The 20,800-nt window shown below is 43.5% G+C and overlaps 5 protein-coding genes across 5 annotated transcripts; 3 read left to right on the top strand and 2 right to left on the bottom strand.

Annotated features, from left to right (window-relative positions):
- Nucleotides 1-216: 216 nt before the first annotated feature.
- On the bottom strand, nt 217-5,313 carry PCOAH_00023860 (Uncharacterized protein; the record flags this gene model as incomplete). The annotated part of the gene is made up of 3 exons (XM_020059191.1): nt 217-321; nt 445-4,420; nt 4,523-5,313. The coding sequence occupies 3 exons, from the start codon at nt 5,311-5,313 to the stop codon at nt 217-219; spliced, it is 4,872 nt and encodes a 1,623-aa protein (XP_019915118.1).
- Nucleotides 5,314-6,287: 974 nt separating this feature from the next.
- PCOAH_00023870 (Uncharacterized protein) lies at nt 6,288-10,031 on the top strand (the record flags this gene model as incomplete). Its single annotated transcript, XM_020059192.1, has 1 exon — nt 6,288-10,031. One exon carries the CDS (start codon nt 6,288-6,290, stop codon nt 10,029-10,031), a length of 3,744 nt encoding a protein of 1,247 aa, XP_019914980.1.
- Nucleotides 10,032-10,224: 193 nt separating this feature from the next.
- PCOAH_00023880 (Uncharacterized protein) lies at nt 10,225-13,170 on the bottom strand (the record flags this gene model as incomplete). The annotated part of the gene is made up of 1 exon (XM_020059193.1): nt 10,225-13,170. The coding sequence occupies one exon, from the start codon at nt 13,168-13,170 to the stop codon at nt 10,225-10,227; it is 2,946 nt and encodes a 981-aa protein (XP_019915158.1).
- A 1,384-nt stretch (nt 13,171-14,554) lies between these two features.
- Nucleotides 14,555-19,335, top strand: PCOAH_00023890 (Uncharacterized protein; the record flags this gene model as incomplete). Its single annotated transcript, XM_020059194.1, has 8 exons — nt 14,555-17,832; nt 17,939-17,978; nt 18,087-18,413; nt 18,565-18,636; nt 18,746-18,793; nt 18,905-18,964; nt 19,080-19,169; nt 19,285-19,335. 8 exons carry the CDS (start codon nt 14,555-14,557, stop codon nt 19,333-19,335), a joined length of 3,966 nt encoding a protein of 1,321 aa, XP_019915016.1.
- A 537-nt stretch (nt 19,336-19,872) lies between these two features.
- On the top strand, nt 19,873-20,467 carry PCOAH_00023900 (Uncharacterized protein; the record flags this gene model as incomplete). The annotated part of the gene is made up of 2 exons (XM_020059195.1): nt 19,873-20,181; nt 20,270-20,467. 2 exons carry the CDS (start codon nt 19,873-19,875, stop codon nt 20,465-20,467), a joined length of 507 nt encoding a protein of 168 aa, XP_019914940.1.
- Nucleotides 20,468-20,800: the final 333 nt, after the last annotated feature.

Raw genomic sequence — 20,800 nt, forward strand, 5'->3', positions numbered from 1 at the left:
AAAACATCAAACATGGTGAAAAAAAAGCGAAGCACAAAAAAAAAAAAAAAAAAAAAAAGAAAGCACAAAATTCCGGACAGTGTGTGTATATCTGCAAGCACAGCTGTGCGCATATCCGATTTGGATGACGTATGAGAGGATAAAAAGAAGAAAATTGCAAAGAGTCAACTTAATAGGTTAACTGTGGTGTGCAAACGGATGACCGCTGGCGGCGCCTCAGTTGGTGGCCTTCAAATTTTGAACGCTAGACATAATTTTTTTCTTCTCCAGATCCAGCATCTTCTCTTCTTCAACCTTCTTTACGCAAATTTGGACGAATTCCTATAAGGGGTAAAATAGGGGGAGGAAGAGGAGGATATGTGTGTTGCCAGACAGGGGGGAAGAAAAGCACTCCAGCAGAGGTGCCACATGGGGACAATTCAATCGTCCACGATCCAATCCAACCAGTCCAACGCTTAAACCCACCTTTATGATACCCCTAGTGAAGGCATCCAACGTGTAGACATTGCTTATGAGGGCATACGTATCGATGATGAGGTAGATATAATTGAGCGTGCTGGGGAATCTCTTCACGATGAGGCTGTAGAGCCGAATGATCTCTTCAGCCAGGTCAAACTTAATACCATCTACCCGACCGACCTGAATTCGCTGATTTAGGAAAACAAAAATGCTATACACCAATTTCATCAGGTCAATTATTTCAATTTTTTTTTTTTTATTGGCATTACTCATGTAGAGGTTATCATGAGAGATGACTTCTTGGAGGTATTTTTTTTTTCTTTGCAAAATGGCTGATGCGCAATTATATACTTTTTCCATCAGGCTGTTTAAGAACTCGCTGGAAATTTCGATTCTCTCTTTGTTAAACTTTAGGAAGTTTTTCTTCCGCACGATGGTTTTGCTGTTCCCCTTCGCAGGCTGGTCACTACTGTTATTACTACTGTTATTACTACTGTTATTACTACTGCTATCACTGCCGTTATCACTGTTGTTATCACTGCTGTTATCACTGCTGTTGCCATCCAGATGGGGTGCCCCGTTAGAGGTCGGCTCCTCTTCCTCGCTGCGTACCTCCTTCAGGGGTAGCCCCTGTGCCGAATCAAATATACCGTCCAGCTCGTCCACCCACAGGGCGCCCCCCCCGTGCAGGAATTCCTCAAAGCGGCGTTTATTCTCCTCCGTAGAAGCACTTCCGTCGTGATAAGCGGGCTCCCCATGGAAGACAGTGTCCCCCAAGGCATTGCTATCCACATTGGCCAGGGAGTACATAATGTAAGAAAGTTCCTTCAGAGAAAAATTCAACACAACTCTCACGTCATTCCTAATAACATCGAACAGATGTTTGAACCCAATTTTTATTTTCCTCGCAAAGGTGTTCACGTAGATACTTATCGTCATTGTGTCTAAGGGGAGCTTAAAATAACTGGCATTGTGTTGTAAGAATTCATTGTCATTTTGAGGTTTTCCTTTCACGTTTTGCTCAGACGACGTATCCAACCCGTTTGAGTGGTATCCATGTGGTTGCATCTGACTTAAGAACAATTTCATGTGAAGAGAAATGTATACTGAGAAAAGGTAACAGAATTTTAGGAAATACTTTTTCTTGATTACGTGTTTGTTGAGGGAAGTCATGGCCCACAGGGCTGAACCCAGGTTATCGTATTTTATCTCGTTTATGCTAATGCGTGTGGACTTGCTCGTTCGCTCTGTGCGGCGCGCAGATGGGTTGGACAGCACATCGGTGCTATCTCCAGCATCCAACTGAACAGCATTGCAATCTGACGAATCGGACTGAACAGATGTGCTCTCCCCAAAATTGTCATACCCATCAGTGCCAAGCACACCCCCCCCGGATGTGTCTATCTGCGCCCTCTGATACACGTAGCGAGGGAACTCAACCGTGTTCAGCAGCCAGTCGAACTTGTTAAAAATGTTCCTGTGTATATGCTTGTATTTTGTAAGCAAATAAATGAGCTGGCAAATATTTGACGATTTCCATTTTAGGAAAGAATTCTCCACAATGGTACAAAGCAGTACTAACATTCTGTTCACCTGTTCAGATAAAGTGTTCATCCCTTTCCTCTCCGAATCGTAGTAATTTAACAACCCCTGCAAGAAGTGAATTATGTCATTAGAAGTGCAGTAGTTAAACCTGGTAGTGTTGATATACATGACGGAGAGGTAGAAAATTTCATCCAGCTGTTTTTTCGTTTCAACTAAATTCATATTTCTTCCTATGTAATTAACATAAATGGCTAGTTGTTTTGGCATTATAATATTCCTAAAGTTGACACTTTTGTTTTTTTTGTAAAAAGTCATTGTCTCCTCGTTATATAGTTCTTCTATTCGCTTTTCCTCTATAATGTATATATCGTTCATGGAGACGTAGGTCGGGTAGTGCACCTGGTCTGTGTCACTACTTCGGTACAGACCCTCAACCTGCTTCAATGATTCTGCAATGCTTCTCTTCACATTTTCTATCAGCTTCCTCTTCATTTCGGTGCTATATAATTTTGTGAATTTGCTCAGAGCCAGCACATCCAGACATACGTCATTGGAGTTGGCGTTACCATCTGGAGGGGACATTCCCCCTGGAGGGGGGAGTCTTTCCAGCGTTTGCTCATAATCCCTATTCACGTCTACAACTTCGGTTGGGTCGAACGGGGTTAATTTGACCATTTCACCTTTGTTAAGGTCGTGGTTGCAATCACCAGTTTGTGGTTCGCCATATGAGGGATGCTCAGAATTCGTCTCCCCGACGGTGGTGTTATCCACAAGGGATGGTTCCTCTTCCAGGAGCTCCTCATCGGGGGACTCCTCACTGGGAATATTACTTTCGAAGTGGTCGTTATGATGGTTACCTAAAACGCTACCCATTTGAGTACTACCCATTGGCGCATCATGACTTTTCTGTCCCCCCTCGGGGGGCTGGCCAAACTGAAACAGGTGCATGTGCCCGTTCAGCCACTCGTACATGTATTTATCCTTCAGGTCCAACTTGATCAGAGACACAAGAGAGCTCTTCAAACAGTTGTAAATGAAAATCAGCTCGTTCTTATATTCCATACGTATGTTTTTTACAGGTGGAGGTCGGTCCTTTAGTTCTACCGGTTCACCCAAGGGAGTCGACCTAACCTCATCCACAGTGCGTTCCCCCCCGTCGTTACCTATGACGAACATGAAGTAGTCCACATACTTCACCAACACATCATTGCATGCACGCACGAAGTCTCCCAAAAGAGCCACGTCCAAGTTCCTATAATTATTGTGCAAATTTAAGTTTCGGATATTGGAATTTTTCAAAGGATAAAATATTTTTGAAATACACTTTATCAGTTTGTATACTTTGCTCAGTGTCTTTATTTTAAAAATGTCCACATTTTGGGGGTAGCTATTCTTCCTATTGGGAACGCTGCCAAGGAGAGTGCTTCCTTCACGTTGCCTCTGATGTATCCTCCTTCTGTGTTCCCTTTTCAACGCGTCGAAATTGAAAAGGGAGAGCAAAACTTTTCTCCTCAAAATTATAGACATTATTTTGTTCAACAACAAGACGCTACTTCTTAGCAACAACGTTTGCGATTCGAAAATGATAAAGGGGATGTAGATGTAATACTTTTCCTGCAGAAATTGGAGGTTTCCATGGAGGTGCTTGTAGATGTGGTTGAATATGTCCAGTATGTGTTTCACACTTTCTTCAGTCAGATGGAACTTGTTCTTGAGGTAGGTTATTTGGTGGGGGCTGTACGGGGATTCTTCGGAAAGGCGGTCTCCCTTGACAGATTCACCCACGGAGATGTCACCCAATGGGAGGTCACTTCTACCGTTGTCAATTCCACCACTGCTATTTGCAGAGGCCCCCCCCGCGGACAGCACATTAAAATGCAGCAACTTGCACAAGCTCCAAATCACCCACAGGGATTCGTCGATCGATAAGTACTCCTTCACCTTATTCAAGTGAAAAACGATTAGCGAAAAAAACTTCACAAAATTATTTAACAGGGTACTTGTCACCGCCTTAATATCCGAGTAAGCCACATAATTACTGGTGTCAATACTGTTGGAACTTTTGAAAAGCTTTATCAGGATAATTGTGATGGCCCAAAGAATGGAAGACATTTCATAGGAACAAAATTTATTCATGTCTTTTATTAAAATTTCCAAACATTTGTTAATGTCTCCATACGTTAGGTGAAATTCTTTCACTCTCGTTTGATTTGGATCGAAATATTTATTCTTAACCAACACGTAATCCCTCCTCAGCTGTATTTTTATGTATTTTTTATTTAACCCAATGGACATTTTATGTAGCCATTTTTCTACACATGTGTGATCGAACCCTTCGTCCTTTATCGCTGTGACGAAGTTGGCAAAGTTCTTCTCCTTCCACGATTGGTAGATGTAGTTCAGCAGGTCCAGCGATCTGCAAAGGGGGGGGGGGGGGGGGAAATGAATAAAATTGTAACAAAAATTGTAGCAAAAATGGCCATCAAAATGGATCGTCAAAACTGTGGGGCAAGCTCACCGGTTCTCTTCAGCGCCCTGCAGAAAGCTCCGCACATTCGTATTCTGTATATCCACGACCCCCTGGGGGGTTCCCTTCTTCCGATAGGCACCTCTGTTCCTACCGACAAGACTTCCTACCCTTCCGTATGTCTGACTCATTTGCTTGAATCCCCCCTCGTCCCGCCTGGGGCTCTTCCCTTGGCCAATTTCTTTCCCTCCATCGTCTTTAATTTGATCCTTCTTCGAATAACCTCTCACTGCGTCACTTGTTGCACCCAGCGTGTGACTATCTTGTGTGCGCTCCTTAAACCCGTTGGATAAAAGGTCCCTCCTTTCTCTGACTACATTTTTAACTTCATCCTCCAGCACAGCTACGGAACTGCTATGTGTGATGGTAAAATCTTCTAACGGGGAGGCGTCCGCCTTCCTTTCTTTGCTGCTCACCTGCACAGTTTGGAAACTGCTCCCTAGGGGTGATAAGCATTTAGAAGGATTCCTCAACCGATCAAAGATGCACCGACTGGGGAGCTTCAAATTCTTCTTATAATTTACATTAACAAACGTGGGGACTTCCCTTCGTCTTCCTTGGTTATGGTCACCACCATGGAAGAAGTCGTTGTTCTTGTGTTGTATACTTAACCTGCTTCCAAAAGTGTGTGTTCTTACAGAAACTACGCACTTGATATTTATGGCTATGAACAGGAGAGCCAGGAGCTGAGCATATAGCATCTTATGGTCCTTCTTCCTTCCATTATTTTTCTGCCTTTGGGTTATCTCTGCAGCTTCGGTGGAGTCATTTCGGCCAATCATTTCTTGCGGTGTGGGGCGCTATCTGGTGGAGTTTCATTGTGTTCCTTTCGCTTTACATAGGCTTGGTTCGCTTGTTTTCGATTATCTTTTACTCATTTACTCTTTTATCTTACCTTAATTTATCTTTTCTTTTTTTTTTTTTATTTTATCCCCGAAGGGGTACTAGTACTCCACTCCGAACGACGGTCGCGGTGAAGAAAAGCAGAAGCTACATTTAGGGTTCCCTCGAAATGGCAAAAAAAAGTAGCGGTATACGGATACACCTGAAGGTGGGAGGAAACCCTTCTTGAGCTGAATTAAAGGGTGGAACATCTGCACAATATGCAACACACAGTGGCCAATAAATATATTTTTGCCTCCCTTTTTCGACCCCGTTACATCACCGAAGGGAGGGCTCCACACCAAATTTGGGGTTAGGCAGATTGCATAGCAGGACGATACTTGACTCACCAAAAAGGGAAAACAAAATTGACGTTTCATGTTTTCCGCTTTTTTTTTTTTGGCGAAAGGGGGCGGTTAAACGCATGTAGAAGAGGAAGGGTAAAATGAAGTCATTTTTTGAGGGTACACAAAGAGTGTTACACCATGAATGTGCTCACTTCTACGCAGGTAACACTAGGGCGAAATAGTAATCGTGCAAAGTAGAAATGGCCCCTCGGGAGAAACAATAATCCGCCCAAGGAACATCGCCCCTGTGGGGATGACTCCACACACGTCCGATTTGTACAAACGTCCAAATGAGGTCAACGCTGAGTAGCACTCGTAACGAAAATATGACTGCACCTTTGGATAACTAACTTCAATTAAGCAAATCCGTTCACACCAAATGTGTGAGGGCTAACTGCAACGCTGGTGAGGGTGCAAAAAAAGGCCATGTAACCCTCCACACCAACAACAACAACAACAACAACACTACAACAACATTACAACTCTTCCTCCAAACAAATCACAACCGCAACTGCCACAGGGATAAGATGAATACCAAGTGGCTATCCCGGTGGAGGTGCCCCCAATGGGGAAAAGCATCCCCTACGTTGCACTACTTACAGCAGGCCAAATTGTTGAGAACAAAAAGGAGGACGAAATGGATAAAGATTTCGGAGAGGGGTACTGCAGACGAAACCGACGAATGGATGCATCTGAGTCAAAGTAACATGTCTGCTTCCACCCCAGGGGAAGAAGAAAACAAATGTGAGACAACCATGTGGGGAAATAACATCCCTAATGAAGGTGAACCCAGTAAGGAGAAGTACACACAAAAGGGTACGCCCCCAAATGAGCAACTCCGTAGAAGGTACCAAGAAGTGCAAAAAAAACTGTATCAAAAGTACAACCACCAGGGAGTAGGAAGCGACCCGCATAAAGTACAGACATATGAAAGGAACTACGAACAAGTGAACGAATTAAATATCCATCGAATGTTACTCCTAGGACTGGAAAAACTTAACATAAGCGAATTAAATAAAATGCAAGTGAACAGCTTTCTAACCATACAACAGGGGAAAGATGTGCTCATAAATTACCCGGACGGGTCAGGCAAAACTGTAGCCTACTTGCTACCCATCCTGAATAATATCTACTTTGTGCATGACTACCTGGAGGAGCTGATCCTTGAAAGTCACCATGGGGAAAAAAAAAAAAGGTTTGGAAACTCCGTCCAGGGAAACTTCAAATTTAACAACAACTTCGACTTGTACAACGAAATGAGGAAGTACTTCCTGAAGTATAGTCACTACAGGAAGAATGTACTGCTGGAAGGTAGTGGAACCCATGTCGGTAAGAAGATGAACCAGAAATTTCACCTGCTACCAAATCATTTTGATGAATATGAACTGGGTGAAGAACCCATGTGCGGGTCTCCTCCATTGGGTAGGATGCACCGAACGCAGAAAAGGGAAAAAAAAAATACATCAATGGGGGACCAAACTGGTAGTAGACACGGAGGCCACGCAGAAGCCCAGCAAACTCGCGTCACCCTAATGAACAAACTGATAGAAGTAATAAAAATTAACAAAATCAACCTGAACAACATAAATAGTGACCATACCAATAGGGAAGAGCTAGCCAAATTGGAAAGTATTCTAATGTGCAATTTTAAGGGTAAAGAGAAAGAACCCAATTGTGTGGACACCCCTCCAGATAATGACGAATGCATCTACCGATACCTAACTAGGAACCCTTTACAAATTAATAAGCCAGTAATCATCCTAACGGTGAATAAAGACAATATAAGTCAAATTGTACGAGTGATAAAACAACTGGACGTGCTTAACCGGATCAACATACAAACGTTGAATGACGTTCCTTATGAGGATATCCATCGGTTCATTACGGATGAAAGAACAGACGTAGAATCGCACAACGGAGAGGCGCAAATGCAGTTACAAGAGAACTACCACCCTGAGAATATCCACGTGGTACGTGTTAATCGACTTTCCAACCCCGTGTTGTGCAAAGATGAAATTATGTGGACATGTGCAGATATAGTGATTACCACGCCTGACATCTTTCTACATGCATACCAAAATGAACGAGCTAAGCAGATCCTTCCCTCCATAATAATTTTCGATGAAGTAGATATGCTGTTCCAAAATAATGCCTACAGAAATACCATGATGAACATTTTTTACATTGTTAAGAGAAGACCCGAGATTTACAACCCCCATATTGATATTAGCAGTAGCGGATTGGAAGATGTGGCCACCTCGATTGAGGCTGCATTAACCAGAGGTGGTGAGAAGGAGGCTCCCTTTGCCCAACCCCAAGTTTTAAGTACCTTCTCAAGTGGACTTCACTCCGTTGCCAGCGACTTCGAACGCGGCCAATTTGGAGACCTGGACATGTCCCCTGTTGAGGGGGCCAAAGGGGGGAACCCTCCCGGGGATACCCACGTCAATAACGCCTCCCACGGGAAAAACCGGGTGAACGCGAAAGAAGCCACTCACCTTACCCCCCGAGCGAAGGAAAAGGAGAAAGAGCTGCCCCTACTCCAGATGATATACGTCAGTTCTACACTCCCCTCCGTGGGACACACCACCGTGGGTAGCATGCTGGCAGAACGGTTCAGCAATCTGGTCGAAATTGTGTGCACGCAGAATTATCACATCCCGAGAAACGTACGTACCCAGTGGATAGAATTGAACAGGGATAAAATTTTAAGTCACTACCTGTTTAGCAGCGGGGAGGGGGCCACACAGGAAGGGGAAAATACCTCGGGGATCGCACCCAAAGATGAGGCGATCTCCACTCAGTATAGCGGTTCTGACACCCCCCATGGGGGCAGCCTGAAGGACGCCGCCCTGTCCAGCAAAATCAACAAACTGGAGAATAGCTCTTTCGAGCACAGACTGGATCTGCTAATCCACGTTTTGAAAAAATATCACGAATGGTCAGCTAGCTCAGAATTGTACCAACACGCAGAATTTTCTGAACATGGTCAGGCGGAAAAGGGTACAACTATCAACCCCGATGGGGGAAAAAAAAAAAAATTTGCAAGCTCAACAAAAGGGGGGAAGTTCCACCTAATTGACAACAGAGCAGTCTACAAAACGATCGTATTTGTTAATAGCGTAAAGGATTGCATCCGGATATATTTTTTTTTAAAAAAACACAACTGGCCCGTCTTCTGCTTTCACAAAAACATATCAATAAATTCACGGATGCAAAATCTGCACAGCTTCCACAACGCGGACGTTGCCATTTTAGTGACCACCGATTTGTTGACCAGAGGTATAGACACCCAAAATGTGGATCACATAATTAATTTCCATTTTCCCTCCGACGCGATAACGTACCTGCACCGGCTCGGGAAAATGAACAGGAAAGGCCATGACAATGATAATGATAATGGCCTTAATTGTCATAATAGTGCCGGAATAGGGCAAATCGGTGGAGAAGCACAAACGAAGCGATCCCACCGAGGAGACACAACTTCGGGGTATACTCCAACCCATGGTCAAGACAAAGACAACACATTTCCCCAAACAGATAAAACCGTCCTCGTGACAAACTTCCTGTCATTTTCAAATCTCCCCTTGGCACAGTCGATTAGAAGTTGTGACCAACAGAACGCAAGTTTGCTTCCCCTTTTTTCAAGGAAAAAATCTTTCAAAATGAAAATAAAAAGGAAGGAAAATAATGCCCTTGGGGAGGACAACAGATACATCGACGTTGGGGAGGCGGAAGAGGATGATATCCACATGGATGGTTATTTTCCAAACGGGGGGGAGCCCTCCACATGCGAAAATGACGAGAAAAACGTCTACGTCCAGGCGCCCTTCTCCGTTTTCTCGCTGGACGATGAGGAAGATGATGATGAAGAGGATGAACATGACAACGCAGAGGAGGCAACCCAACCGCACAGCAAATTCGCCCAACGGAGCGCGGCGGAAAAAGGAAAAACTAAAACAAAACGTAACACAACACGTGCTGGTGATGATGACCACATGGATGGGTTCCCTGGAGAGATACCCTCCTGTGAAGAAAAAAAATCGCCTCGAAAATGGCACCAATCGAAAGTACCTACTGGCGATGCTCTCCCTCGTGATAAAATCCCATCCTGGAATAACGTCCAATTTGACAACAAGAAATTTCTGGTGGAGAGATTCAAAAGCAGGGATTGCTATCTCATCGGGCAAGTAAAACGGGGGAAGCTCATCTTCAACAACTTTGAAAGTAATGCAGATGGGGACGACGATGAGGAGGAGTTGCTCTTTTGAGTGGATAGAGGTTCGTCTCTATCTGGTCCGCAATGTGATGCTCCGGTTAGGTGGGTCCAAAGTGCACACAAAATGTGTCTTCCTTCTGATGGAGAAGCTCCGAAAGGGTTAACCATTCGTGGGTATGTTTCTTCGCCCTATCACGTGGCTAGTTAACACATGCTTACCTACCACGTGGTTACCTACCGTGTGGCTACCCCCCTACGGGTATCTGCTCCACGTCCACCAACTCGTTCACCATGTATACCTTCCCATGGTTGAGGACCGTCTCATACAGCTCATTCAACAGCTTATCGTTCGATATGGTGCTGGAATTCCCCACTATAACGACGTGCCGCTTGGCCCTAGTAATAGCCACATTTAACCGTCGATAATCTTTCAAAAAACCAATGTTCTTAAAATAATTGGAACACACAAGAGATAAAATGACGATCTCTTTTTCCCTCCCTTGGAAAGAATCAACAGTCGCTATTTCGATGTCTTTATAAAATGAGGTGAAATTCTTCTCATCGTATAAATTATCGTAAAGAATATTTTTCAGCAAATTCATTTGCTTCGAATATGGAGTGATCACGCAAATATGCTTGGCACTGATCTGGTCTGCATGCAGCATCCGCTCGATTAGCTTATACACCACGTAGGCCTCTCCTCTGTTGCTTCTGGACTTGTTGTTCAGGTTTACTATGTCGTCAATATCAATTTGGACGGCGTCTTGTAGTGCCTTCTCCTGCTCTGACTTAGTGGCTACCTCCTCCTCCGCATGGGAACTCCGTTCGGAGCAGGACTCACTATCTTCAACGGCATCTTCCTCCCCTGCAGCGCTGTCCCCACTTTGGTTTGCTTCTTCCAAATCGTCCTCATATATACCAAGGCCGTTTAACGCCTCTTCTCGGGCATCTTCATTATCGGCTCGTTTTTGTTCCCTCCATTCGCTGTCACCAAGGTCCCCCCCTGACAAATGTGCTGACGCCGCTTTGCTGGGCATATTATCACCCTTCTTCTCCTTCATCTCCAGCTGTATCATGTCCAGCTCCTTGGTATCATCGAGAAATTCATCGAACCCATCTGTCTCGATCCAAGTGATTGGGCAATAGCTGTAGCTCTGAATCATGTCCCTCAAATTTGTGCTCACCTGGGCGTTTTCATGTTCTTCCTCTTCTTCCTCCTCTTTTTCTTTCCCCTTCTTTTTCTTTTTCCCCATTTTTTTTTGTTTATCCTTGGCGTCTTTTTTACGTTCACTCGTTTGTTTCACCGATTGGGTAGTATGCCTACCCCCTGGAGTGGGTAGGAGCAGCTCCTCCACCGTGATGGCCTTGCAGGAGTCGTGCGAAACGAGTCGATCCTCATAAAAAACCTTGTTGGACCATTTCAAAATTAGGTCATTCATTCGGTACTGAATTTTAAGGAAGTAGGAAATTCTCCTTTTATATTTTTTAATAAGTCTCTCGAAAAGAGTGACGTTTAATTTGTTGCCCTTACTGTTGTGCTTCACCAAGGGGGCCAATTGTTTGTGGTCCCCGAAAAGGAAAACATTTTTCTTCGATAGTAATAGAGGCATGTAGCAGAGAGGCTCCGTGCACTGACAACACTCATCAACACAAACAACATCGAAAAGAAAATTCGTATTTTTCACATATTTATTTAACTCATAATTTGAGCTACTTGAGCAGGTAGAAAAAATGACGTTATTTTTGTTCATAATTTCTGTAAAAAAAATATTTTTTTTTTTTTTTCGACTTTTGTTTAGCATCCTAATTTCGTATTTCAAATTAGCTATTCCTTTTCTATCGAAGGGAGTCCTTTCACTTTTTTTTTTATTCTTCAGTTTGTTGATTTCTGTCTTCATTTTTTCTATGTCCTTATCAATGTCTTCACACAACTTATACGAATCGCAGCTTTTTATTTTTTCATCATAACTATAACTCCACAAGTCCTTTCTTATTTTTGACTTTATTCCAATGCGAACTACATTCTTCACATTCATGTTTACACATTTTGCCAATATGTTATCGACGGAGACATTACTTGGTCCAGTCACGAGAATTTTTTTATTCCTTTTGACTAACTGGTAGATCACTTCGCAGAGCACTGTTGTTTTTCCTGTCCCTGGTGGTCCGTGGACACAGAAAATGTCCTTCGAGTATAGGCAGAAGTACACGGCCTTCTTTTGACTGTCGTTTAGGTTTTTGTTTCCCCACTCTGTTTTATCGCATTGGTGGATGTAGTTCGCTTCGTTGGCGAGGTCCTCCTCAGAGGGGTAGCCAACGGGGGAATCCCCATTTGCATTATCACTAATATCGGGGGCTTCTTCCACTTTTGGTGACTCCCCCGATTGGGGTGATTCCCCAATTTCTAGCTCCTTCCCCGCCTGCGCTTTCCTGCGGAAGATGTCCAGAACCCGCCGCAGAAACGCATCCTGCGAGGGAATCTTCCCAAAAAAGAGGATCTTCACCACATCGGAGGGAGTTTCCAAACTTCCCTTCATCAAATTAATGGCCTGCAATTGACGCTGCATAGAAATTTCACTATTGACCAGACACACATCAAAGTAGCTTTTATCGACCAGCAGGTAGGTGCCACTAACGTTTAGCTCTTTACACAACTCGTCTGCATATCTAACGATAAGGTTTATTTGATTTTTTTTCACTTTATGGACAGTGCACACGTATATATTCACAGAATCCTTTATAACAGAATTCTTATTTACAACGGTGTGCTCCTTATCCAGACAATATCTTTTCCTCTTCCTCGAGAAATGTACAATACTCCCCTTACTAAACATATTGTTGTTGAAGTTTTCTATATTCTCCTCATCGCTTAAGTCATTGGACTTTATTTTTTTTCTCCTTTTAACTAGCTTAATAATGTATGCATTTTGGTTGTCATTATATTTCGTTGCTGTTTTAATAGTCAGATCGTTTAGTAGAATTCCCTTTTCGATGAGCTCTTCTTTGGTGAGATGCTCGTAACACATTTCTAGTTCCTTCATTTCGTGTATGTTCTCCAGTTTGATCAGCTCCTCAAATTTGTCCAGCACTCTTCCACGCGGTCGCCGTGACTTCTTCCTATCGACCGTTCTATCCCCTTTGCCCGGCGTCACCACATTGGGTTGCTTCTCCACCTCGTCCTGCTTCTCCATTTTTCTGCTACTCCTCAACGGGGCGTGGACACGTATTCACGCATGTGCGGTTGCCTTTGTGTACAGTGGTGTCTGTGGTGGGTCACTTTTCCGCGTTAGCACGTGCTCATGCGTATGTGTATTTATTTACGTATGTTACTACGTGTGTATGTTTGAGGCCACTGCTTCTGACCAATCTCCCCCCCGGAAATAACCAAAAGGTGGTAACAAGAACGACAAGCGGTTAGTTCACCTTACGCTCCTAATCAGGAAAGGGAGCAAAGAAAATAATCCCCTCGTCAGGGTATTCTTCCAAAAAAAGAATTTACTTACATAACCTTTACGAGCATATGTGCCCAGCGTCGAGACCCTTGGAGGAATTCCCCTTGGGACAAGGCTTAAGTGAGCTACACCAACAAGGGGAGTGAAAAAAGAAACGCAAAAAAAAATCAGCGTAAACTCAGCGTCAACGCAATGTTAACAACGCCAAGCAAGGTTTCCAAAAAATGTTCTGCAAAAATAACGGTGCTTGTTAAATGCCCATGGGGTAGGCGCCCAATCGCATGCACGGAAGATTAATCAGTGTTGCCATTAATTTCTACGTGCCCCGTGGAAGGCACCCCGCAAAAGCGTTTCTAGGTGCCTGCCTTCTCCCTAGTGGGGAATTCCCAAACAGTAAGAAAAACGCCGTAATTTGAACGACCTATTTATTATTTTTCGTGCCATCTGTTTGGGGCCTTCGAATTGCAACTTTTAAACTGTACTCCTATGTAGGGCTAAAAATCAAGTGCATGCTATGCCGTAATGCTTTATATTTGTAACACTGTACCATTACATGCTTAGTGAGAGTACCCCCTTCGAATCTCAGCAGTGATGAAGTCCACTGTACAACACACGTATACTGTCGTAGGTAGTACCGTGCCGCTAACCCTTCCGTTTTTGTAAAAAAAAAAAAAAAAAAACGACACATGCACATACGCGCTAACGTTACACGTGTATTGGGTGTTTCCCCCAGTAGGTTACATCCCTTTTTGTGAAGAACGTTTAGCATGATATGATACCACAACGTTTTCTTGTGCGCTCTTTTTTTGTGCCCCTTTATGGACGTCCTGCCCGTTTACTCCTTCTGTGTGTAATGGCAGTGCCCAAATGACTATTCGAATGTTTGTCCTTGTGCAGGCTTAGCTCGCCGTGACAGTAAAATGTAATGCTTGCACGTGTTGTGCGTGCATCTTCTTTGCGTCCCGAATGGACACGCCAACCAGGGGCATGAGCCGAGTCACAGCGAAATTATAATGGCATTTTCTGCCGAACGAAGTCTAACAATTGCACGTCACACCGCGTTCAACACCTCCGAACTGGTGTCCATCCCCCCTTCAGTTGTTATTAGCCCCCCGTTGGAAGCATGGGGAACTCCCCAGACAGCAAACCGATAAAGGGACGAGAGTTCAGCACCTACCACTACATCGGAGAACTAAACAGCCAAAATGTACCAAACGGAAGAGGACTCATTCTACATAAATCGGGTGAAGCATTCTATGGGTTTTTCACAAACGGAAAGAAAAATGGCATAGGAATATACATAGATAAAAAATTAACAAAATATATTTCCAACTGGGTCAATGGTAAAGTTGAGGGAGAGGTGAAAGTTAAACCCTTCCATTCAGAGAAGGTGTTTTCCTTTTTTTATTCCAATGGGGTTATCCACTCATGTGCAGTTTATCGGGGTGGTCCCAAGCATAAACACAGTTTGCATGCAAAATCAAAAAGAAGAATTCCAAAAGGGGAGGGGGATCCCCACAGTGTATACCAAAACAATCAACATGATATGGCAGATATCTGTACAGTAGAAGATACTGATGAAGGATGTGCCTCTACCCTACCGGTGAGCAAACCGGGTTGTATTTTACCACTTGCGAAAATCCAACATGGAAAAGGTGCAAGTCAGTTAAGTGGTTATCACGAAGATGCCATAGGAAACTCCCAGATGAATCAACTCCAAGTCCCCATGGAAAACTCACACAACGAAGAAGCCAACCTCCCAACAGATGAACTGACTGAAAAAAGAATTGACGAACAGTTAAAAAGGAGAGACAACTTGGAGGAGATATTCTGCACGTCCTCCGATTCAGGTAGTCATTTTATCCGCCCCCATTTTGTAAAGTTGGGAAAAAAAAAAAAATGCTACACAGACACATATCCGTGTGACAGCACACGAAAGGATATGGACGTAACAATCATTACCCATACGTCAACAAAAAAGGAGGAAAAAAAAACAAAACATATGATTAAGCAATTAACCAAACATAGTAGTAGTAGTCTTAAGATAGAGAAATATGAATCATGGTCCAGGAAGGAAGTCGTCCACTGGCTCTCTCTATGTAATGCACCCATAAAATGGATCACTGCTTTTTACAAAAATAACGTCACGGGGAATATTCTCAACAGAATTGACATAGAATTTATTAGGAACCACCTGGGGATACTCCCATACGGACATGCAATCAAACTGCTACAGTTAATTAAAAATTTGCGCGTCATGGCTTACAACAAGAGGTTCGCCCGGTGCGTCAACATACAGGAGTGCGAACATTTTCTGAAGAAAAAAAAAAAAAAAAAAAAAAAAATACACACAGGACATGGCCCCCTCGGGGGAAACGACAACCGCAGTCGAAGTAGACCACACGGGAAGAAAATGCACATGTTTCACCATCTGGCAAATTCGAGCCAACAAAGCAAACATACGCTCACCCTTGGGGAACCCCCCACCAGCAGTGTCCCCCCTGAAGAGGAGGCAGCTGTGTTCACCAAAAAAATGCTATACAATGCAGATGCAATATACCAGGAGGAGGACCCCAACTCGTGCACGTCAACCACGTCTTTCAATTCGACGCGGACTTTGAAGGAGGATGGCTACGGGAAGATGGAGGAACTAGGGGAAGAGTACCCAAAGGAGGAGCATCATCAGGAGCGTGTGGGTGAAATAAACACCCCCAACGAATCGGTGCAACCACCAAGATCTAGCCACCCGCATAAGGATACCAATAAGCAAAGGCGAGAAGATAAAAAAAAAAAAAAAAAAAAATTCATTCGCAGTTTCCATAAAAATTTTTCGCTCATAAATGATTTTGGCTATATATTCAATGGGGGGAGCTCGAGGGCCTATTCCAGGGCAGGGGAAGACCATGTACTATACGGTGACCCAAAGGATGACGCGTCTGGTTCCTGCTCCTTGTCATCCTTCTCTGTTACGAGTACGTTTTCCCAATCGAGTCGTCCTGACCTTTCGTCTGAAGAATCCAGCAAGTCTGACGCGTCTAACGTGCCAACTTGGGGAGGGGACTCCAAAGGGGGGGAACATTCCATGCTCGCTCCTTCAGCAGAGTTAGAATTTTGCGTTGCCTCAACCTCCTCCTCTTCCGCGTCATCTTCCGCATCCTCTTCCTTGGACACTTCCCCCCATGCTTCCACCTCCTCCGTATCCTCCTCATCATACTGCTCGAACAGAACAGACGACGCCCCCTTTTACGGCCGCAGTCAAATAATCAAATACCCCAGTAACATCTACCTGAACAGCAGCTTGGCCTTCTCCTACCTCTACAGCTTTATAATACCGCACGAAGACTTAACGTTCCTGCATCTGATTCGGAACCATTATGAGATTAGAACCCGTAGATGCAAGAACGCAAAGCAAAAGCAGGAGCAGAACCAGAATATGCTCGCAACGAATAGCAAGCAAACCCTGAACCCCAAAAGCATGAATGTGAAGGACGATTTAACGAACGGTAAAATTATGAAAAGTAGAACCTTCAGAGGCAAGTATTTAGGCAAGGACGTAGCTATTAAAGTACTAGTAGGGAGAGTAAAAGATTTTTCTCAAATTCACAAAATTCTTTATAAACTACATTTATTGAGACATGGAAATATTGCTCTAATGATGGGAGTGTCTATTCGATATCCATTCGTTTTTATCGTTTATGAGTTTTTAAAAAACAGTTGCTTATTTTCCTATCTTCATTGTGCTGATAGTCATGTGAAGGACATGTCAGTGAGGCAGCACGGGGGTGGAGTGAGAGCGCCTCTTGGAAGTGCAAGCAGCATCAGCAGGGAAGGGGACATATCGGCTCATAACTCCACGGATGGCAGTTGCATGGATGACAGTTCCATGGACGGCAGTTCCACCTGCGGTAATTCCACAGGGAACACCTCCCCTGGGAACACTTGCCCAAGTGAAAACGCTACGTTCGAATCCCACAGTGGAAGAATCAGCACCGTGATGAAAAACAAATATAACTCATTCATATCGGAAAATGACCTCTTCTGTGGTGTTTACGCAGAGGAGCATGGTGGTCCTACTTCGGTGGAAAGCCCCTCCAACGAATGGAACATAAACCAAAGCAAAACAAACTCACACATGGAAGGAATAAACAAAAAAAGCGGAAAGAAAAAAAAAAAAAAATTACACACCAAGTTATTTTTACAAGATCAAATTCAACTGCACGAGCCGTACGCGTTTCCCCCATTTCAGAAAGAAATCTCTTTGTATGTAAAAAAGCAAAAAAAAAAAAAAAAAAAAAAAATATTATTTAGTTACCCTCAATCGAAGCTTCATTATAACCTACCCGAGAGCGCCCCCAAAGAAGACAGACGACTAAGTGTCCAACGGATATTAAAAATTACAACGTAAGTGATTTTGTAGAACGATCCATTTGGCACGCTACATTAGTACATCCCGCTGCATTTTGTTGCATTTATCCCCACCTCTAACTTTTCCACCACCACCCCGTAGCGACGTCACCCTTGCCTGTTCCTACTTGGAAAAGCACCTGGTAAGTCGTCACCGGTTTCAGCGGTAAATTGGTTAATCGGTTAATCGGCAAGTTGGCAACCGATTAATGTGATAACCGCATGTCATTCTGTGCCCCCCCCGTTTATAGAATCACCCCCTGAACCTGAAACCAACGAACATCCTCCTGGACGAAGCGCTAAACGCAAAAATAACCGACTTTGGAATCTGCGAAATTGAAAAGTGCCTCGACACGAATATCGACCACTCATACGTTGTGTACCCCAACGGCTTAACCGCATTCGATGCTGCGTTAGCAGACAGGAAAGTACAGAGGATGGAGTTCTGTAGGAACGACTTCACCGATGTTCTGCGTGTTTATGATGAGGAGGATAAGCTACACCTGTACAGTGTCGAACGAATAGTTGCTTCACCGAGCAGTGCCTACCCCTCCGTTTCGTTCTGGACCCCTCCGGAGGTTAGCCAGATAAAAAAGAAAATGAAAACAAATGAAAACAAAAGGGACACTTCCTATAACAAGTGAATGTCTCATCCGGGAGACTATTTCCATATGCCACAGTGGAAATGACGCTCCCTCTTACATGTACCCACATGTGCACCCTTTGTAGATTTTGAGAGGCCAGAGAGGAAAGCCCTTTTACGAGGATGTCTACGCGCTGGGAATTGTGCTCTGGGAAATGGTAACCCCTCAAAAAAAAAAAAAAAAAAAAAAAAAGAATATATATGCCAATTCATTAACCCGCTTGATTGAACTATTTTTAAAATATTTTTTTACTCCCCCCCCTTTAGTTAACCCGCAGTGTCCCTTTTAACTACCCGTTCAAGTCCCACCTGGTGGTATGCATCACTTGATCGGATGGCTCATCAAAGGAGTGTATCAACAGGGGCGCATATTTTCCTGTCCGTTAATTTGCCTTCCACTCCGCCCCGTTCGTTTTCCTCCTGTAGGCCTCCGTCGGATACGCGAAAGAAGAACTGACCTACAGTAACATCCCAGAGCCTATTCAAGTAAAACAAAGAGGACACACACACAAAAAAAAAAAGGAGTTCCATTGGGACACTTGAAATAAGGAACGAGGAGAACAAAGCAGCCATGTTTTTTTTTTTCTTTTTTTTCTTTTAGGGGTTGATAAAATCGTGTGTTCACAGGAACATGTACAAAAGACCAACCTTTGGACAAATTCTAGCGGAGCTGTCCCGGCTATATGAAAAAGTAAAGCAGTTCTTTCGTTGGCGTGGATTGCGCTTCCCCCATGTGCCACTTGACCCTACTTTAAATGACGACATACTAACATTGTCCTTCCTCCAACCCCTTTGCACACGCGCAGGCAAATACAAAAGCTGAGGATGCTCTCATGTCCTTCATGGATGGAGCATAATGTAGACCAATTCCCAAACAGAACAAATCGAACTAAAACAAAGTTGTATAATAAACTGAAGTAGTTTGGCCGGGGAAAAGGCTTCCCTTTTTTTTTTTTTTTTTTTTTTTTTTTTTTTTTTTTGTGCGACATCCCCATGTTGGGCTTGTTAATTAAAGCATGATTTACCTGTCCCAATTTTACAGAAAAAAAAAATATATATATATTTTTTTTTTTTTTTTTTTTTTCACCTCTTTTGACGTGTAAATACATCCCGCAGTGCATACGCATAAATGTGTGTCTGCACAGTTTTTTGTAAAAGGGGTGAGGGATGGAAAGGATGATCCTACATCCAGGTGTCATTTTTCTCCTCCTTACCTTACCACTTTGAACATTTTTAACCTGCGTCGTGTGCCCAACCAAAGAACCTCCCTTCTTGTCATTCCGATCTGTCCACACGAATGCTCAGCGATCAGCAAACGAGCGGACCATAAAAAGAAATGTTTGTTTTTTTTCGTCCCCTTCTGTTTTATCTTTCCCCCCCTGCTGCGCTAAACAATGGCGGACTCGTACGAAAACGACGAGGACGTTCTCCAAATGATACAGCAAATAAAAAAAATAACAAAGGAGAGCAAACGCAAGTTCGAAAACGAAATAGACTACTTAGTGGAGGACACCAAGTCCAATCTACTCACGCAAGTTGACGATGAAAAAAATAGTATTAAAAAGGAAGCAGAGGAGAAGCTAAACAACTATCGAGAAAATCTCATAAAATATGAGAAGGGCATAAATGAGAAGAGGCGCCACTACCTCAAGCTAAAATCGGACCTAGCCACGGTGGTGAACAATTACAAGAAGCGGATGAAGGTGAGCTGCGTCTGCATGTGTGCGGAAAAGTTTATATTTGCGCGTCGACGTTATGCCTACCTACATGTGTGCTTGCTTTTCCCCACAGGACTTCAACATCGAAACGGAAAACTTCAAGAAAACGTACGAGCGGGAGAAAAAGGAGTTGGAAGACCTGGAGGACAGGGAGTGGTCCGAACTGAACACCCACTGCGTCGACCTTTTAAGTAAAACCAAAGCGAATATGTGTGCCACCAAAAATGAAACGAATAAAAAGCTTAGAAAGGTTCTTAATTCGATCATGTAACGGGGCCTGCACTCCATCCTCCTAATATGACTTCATCGGAGAGTGTATTTTGCATCGGATTGCACTGCCTTAATTTTTTTTTTAACTCTTTTTTCTTCCCCATGTTGGTTGTAAAACGTCTCTCATCTAATTTGCCCTGGGAATTTCCACACCAAAAAAAATACGTTCTTTAGTTTACCTTTTTTTTTTCTTTTTACCTCCTGTCAAATGGGGGATATTCCCATTATGCAACTTGAAAAAGAAAATTTATAAAATCACAGAAATGTGACAACTCCAAAGGGTTTAACTGAACATTGTTGGAAAAACAAAAGGGAGCTGGCTGGTGACCGTAAT

Source organism: Plasmodium coatneyi, chromosome 9 (assembly GCF_001680005.1).
Source record: "Plasmodium coatneyi strain Hackeri chromosome 9, complete sequence".
Lineage (NCBI taxonomy): Eukaryota > Apicomplexa > Aconoidasida > Haemosporida > Plasmodiidae > Plasmodium > Plasmodium coatneyi.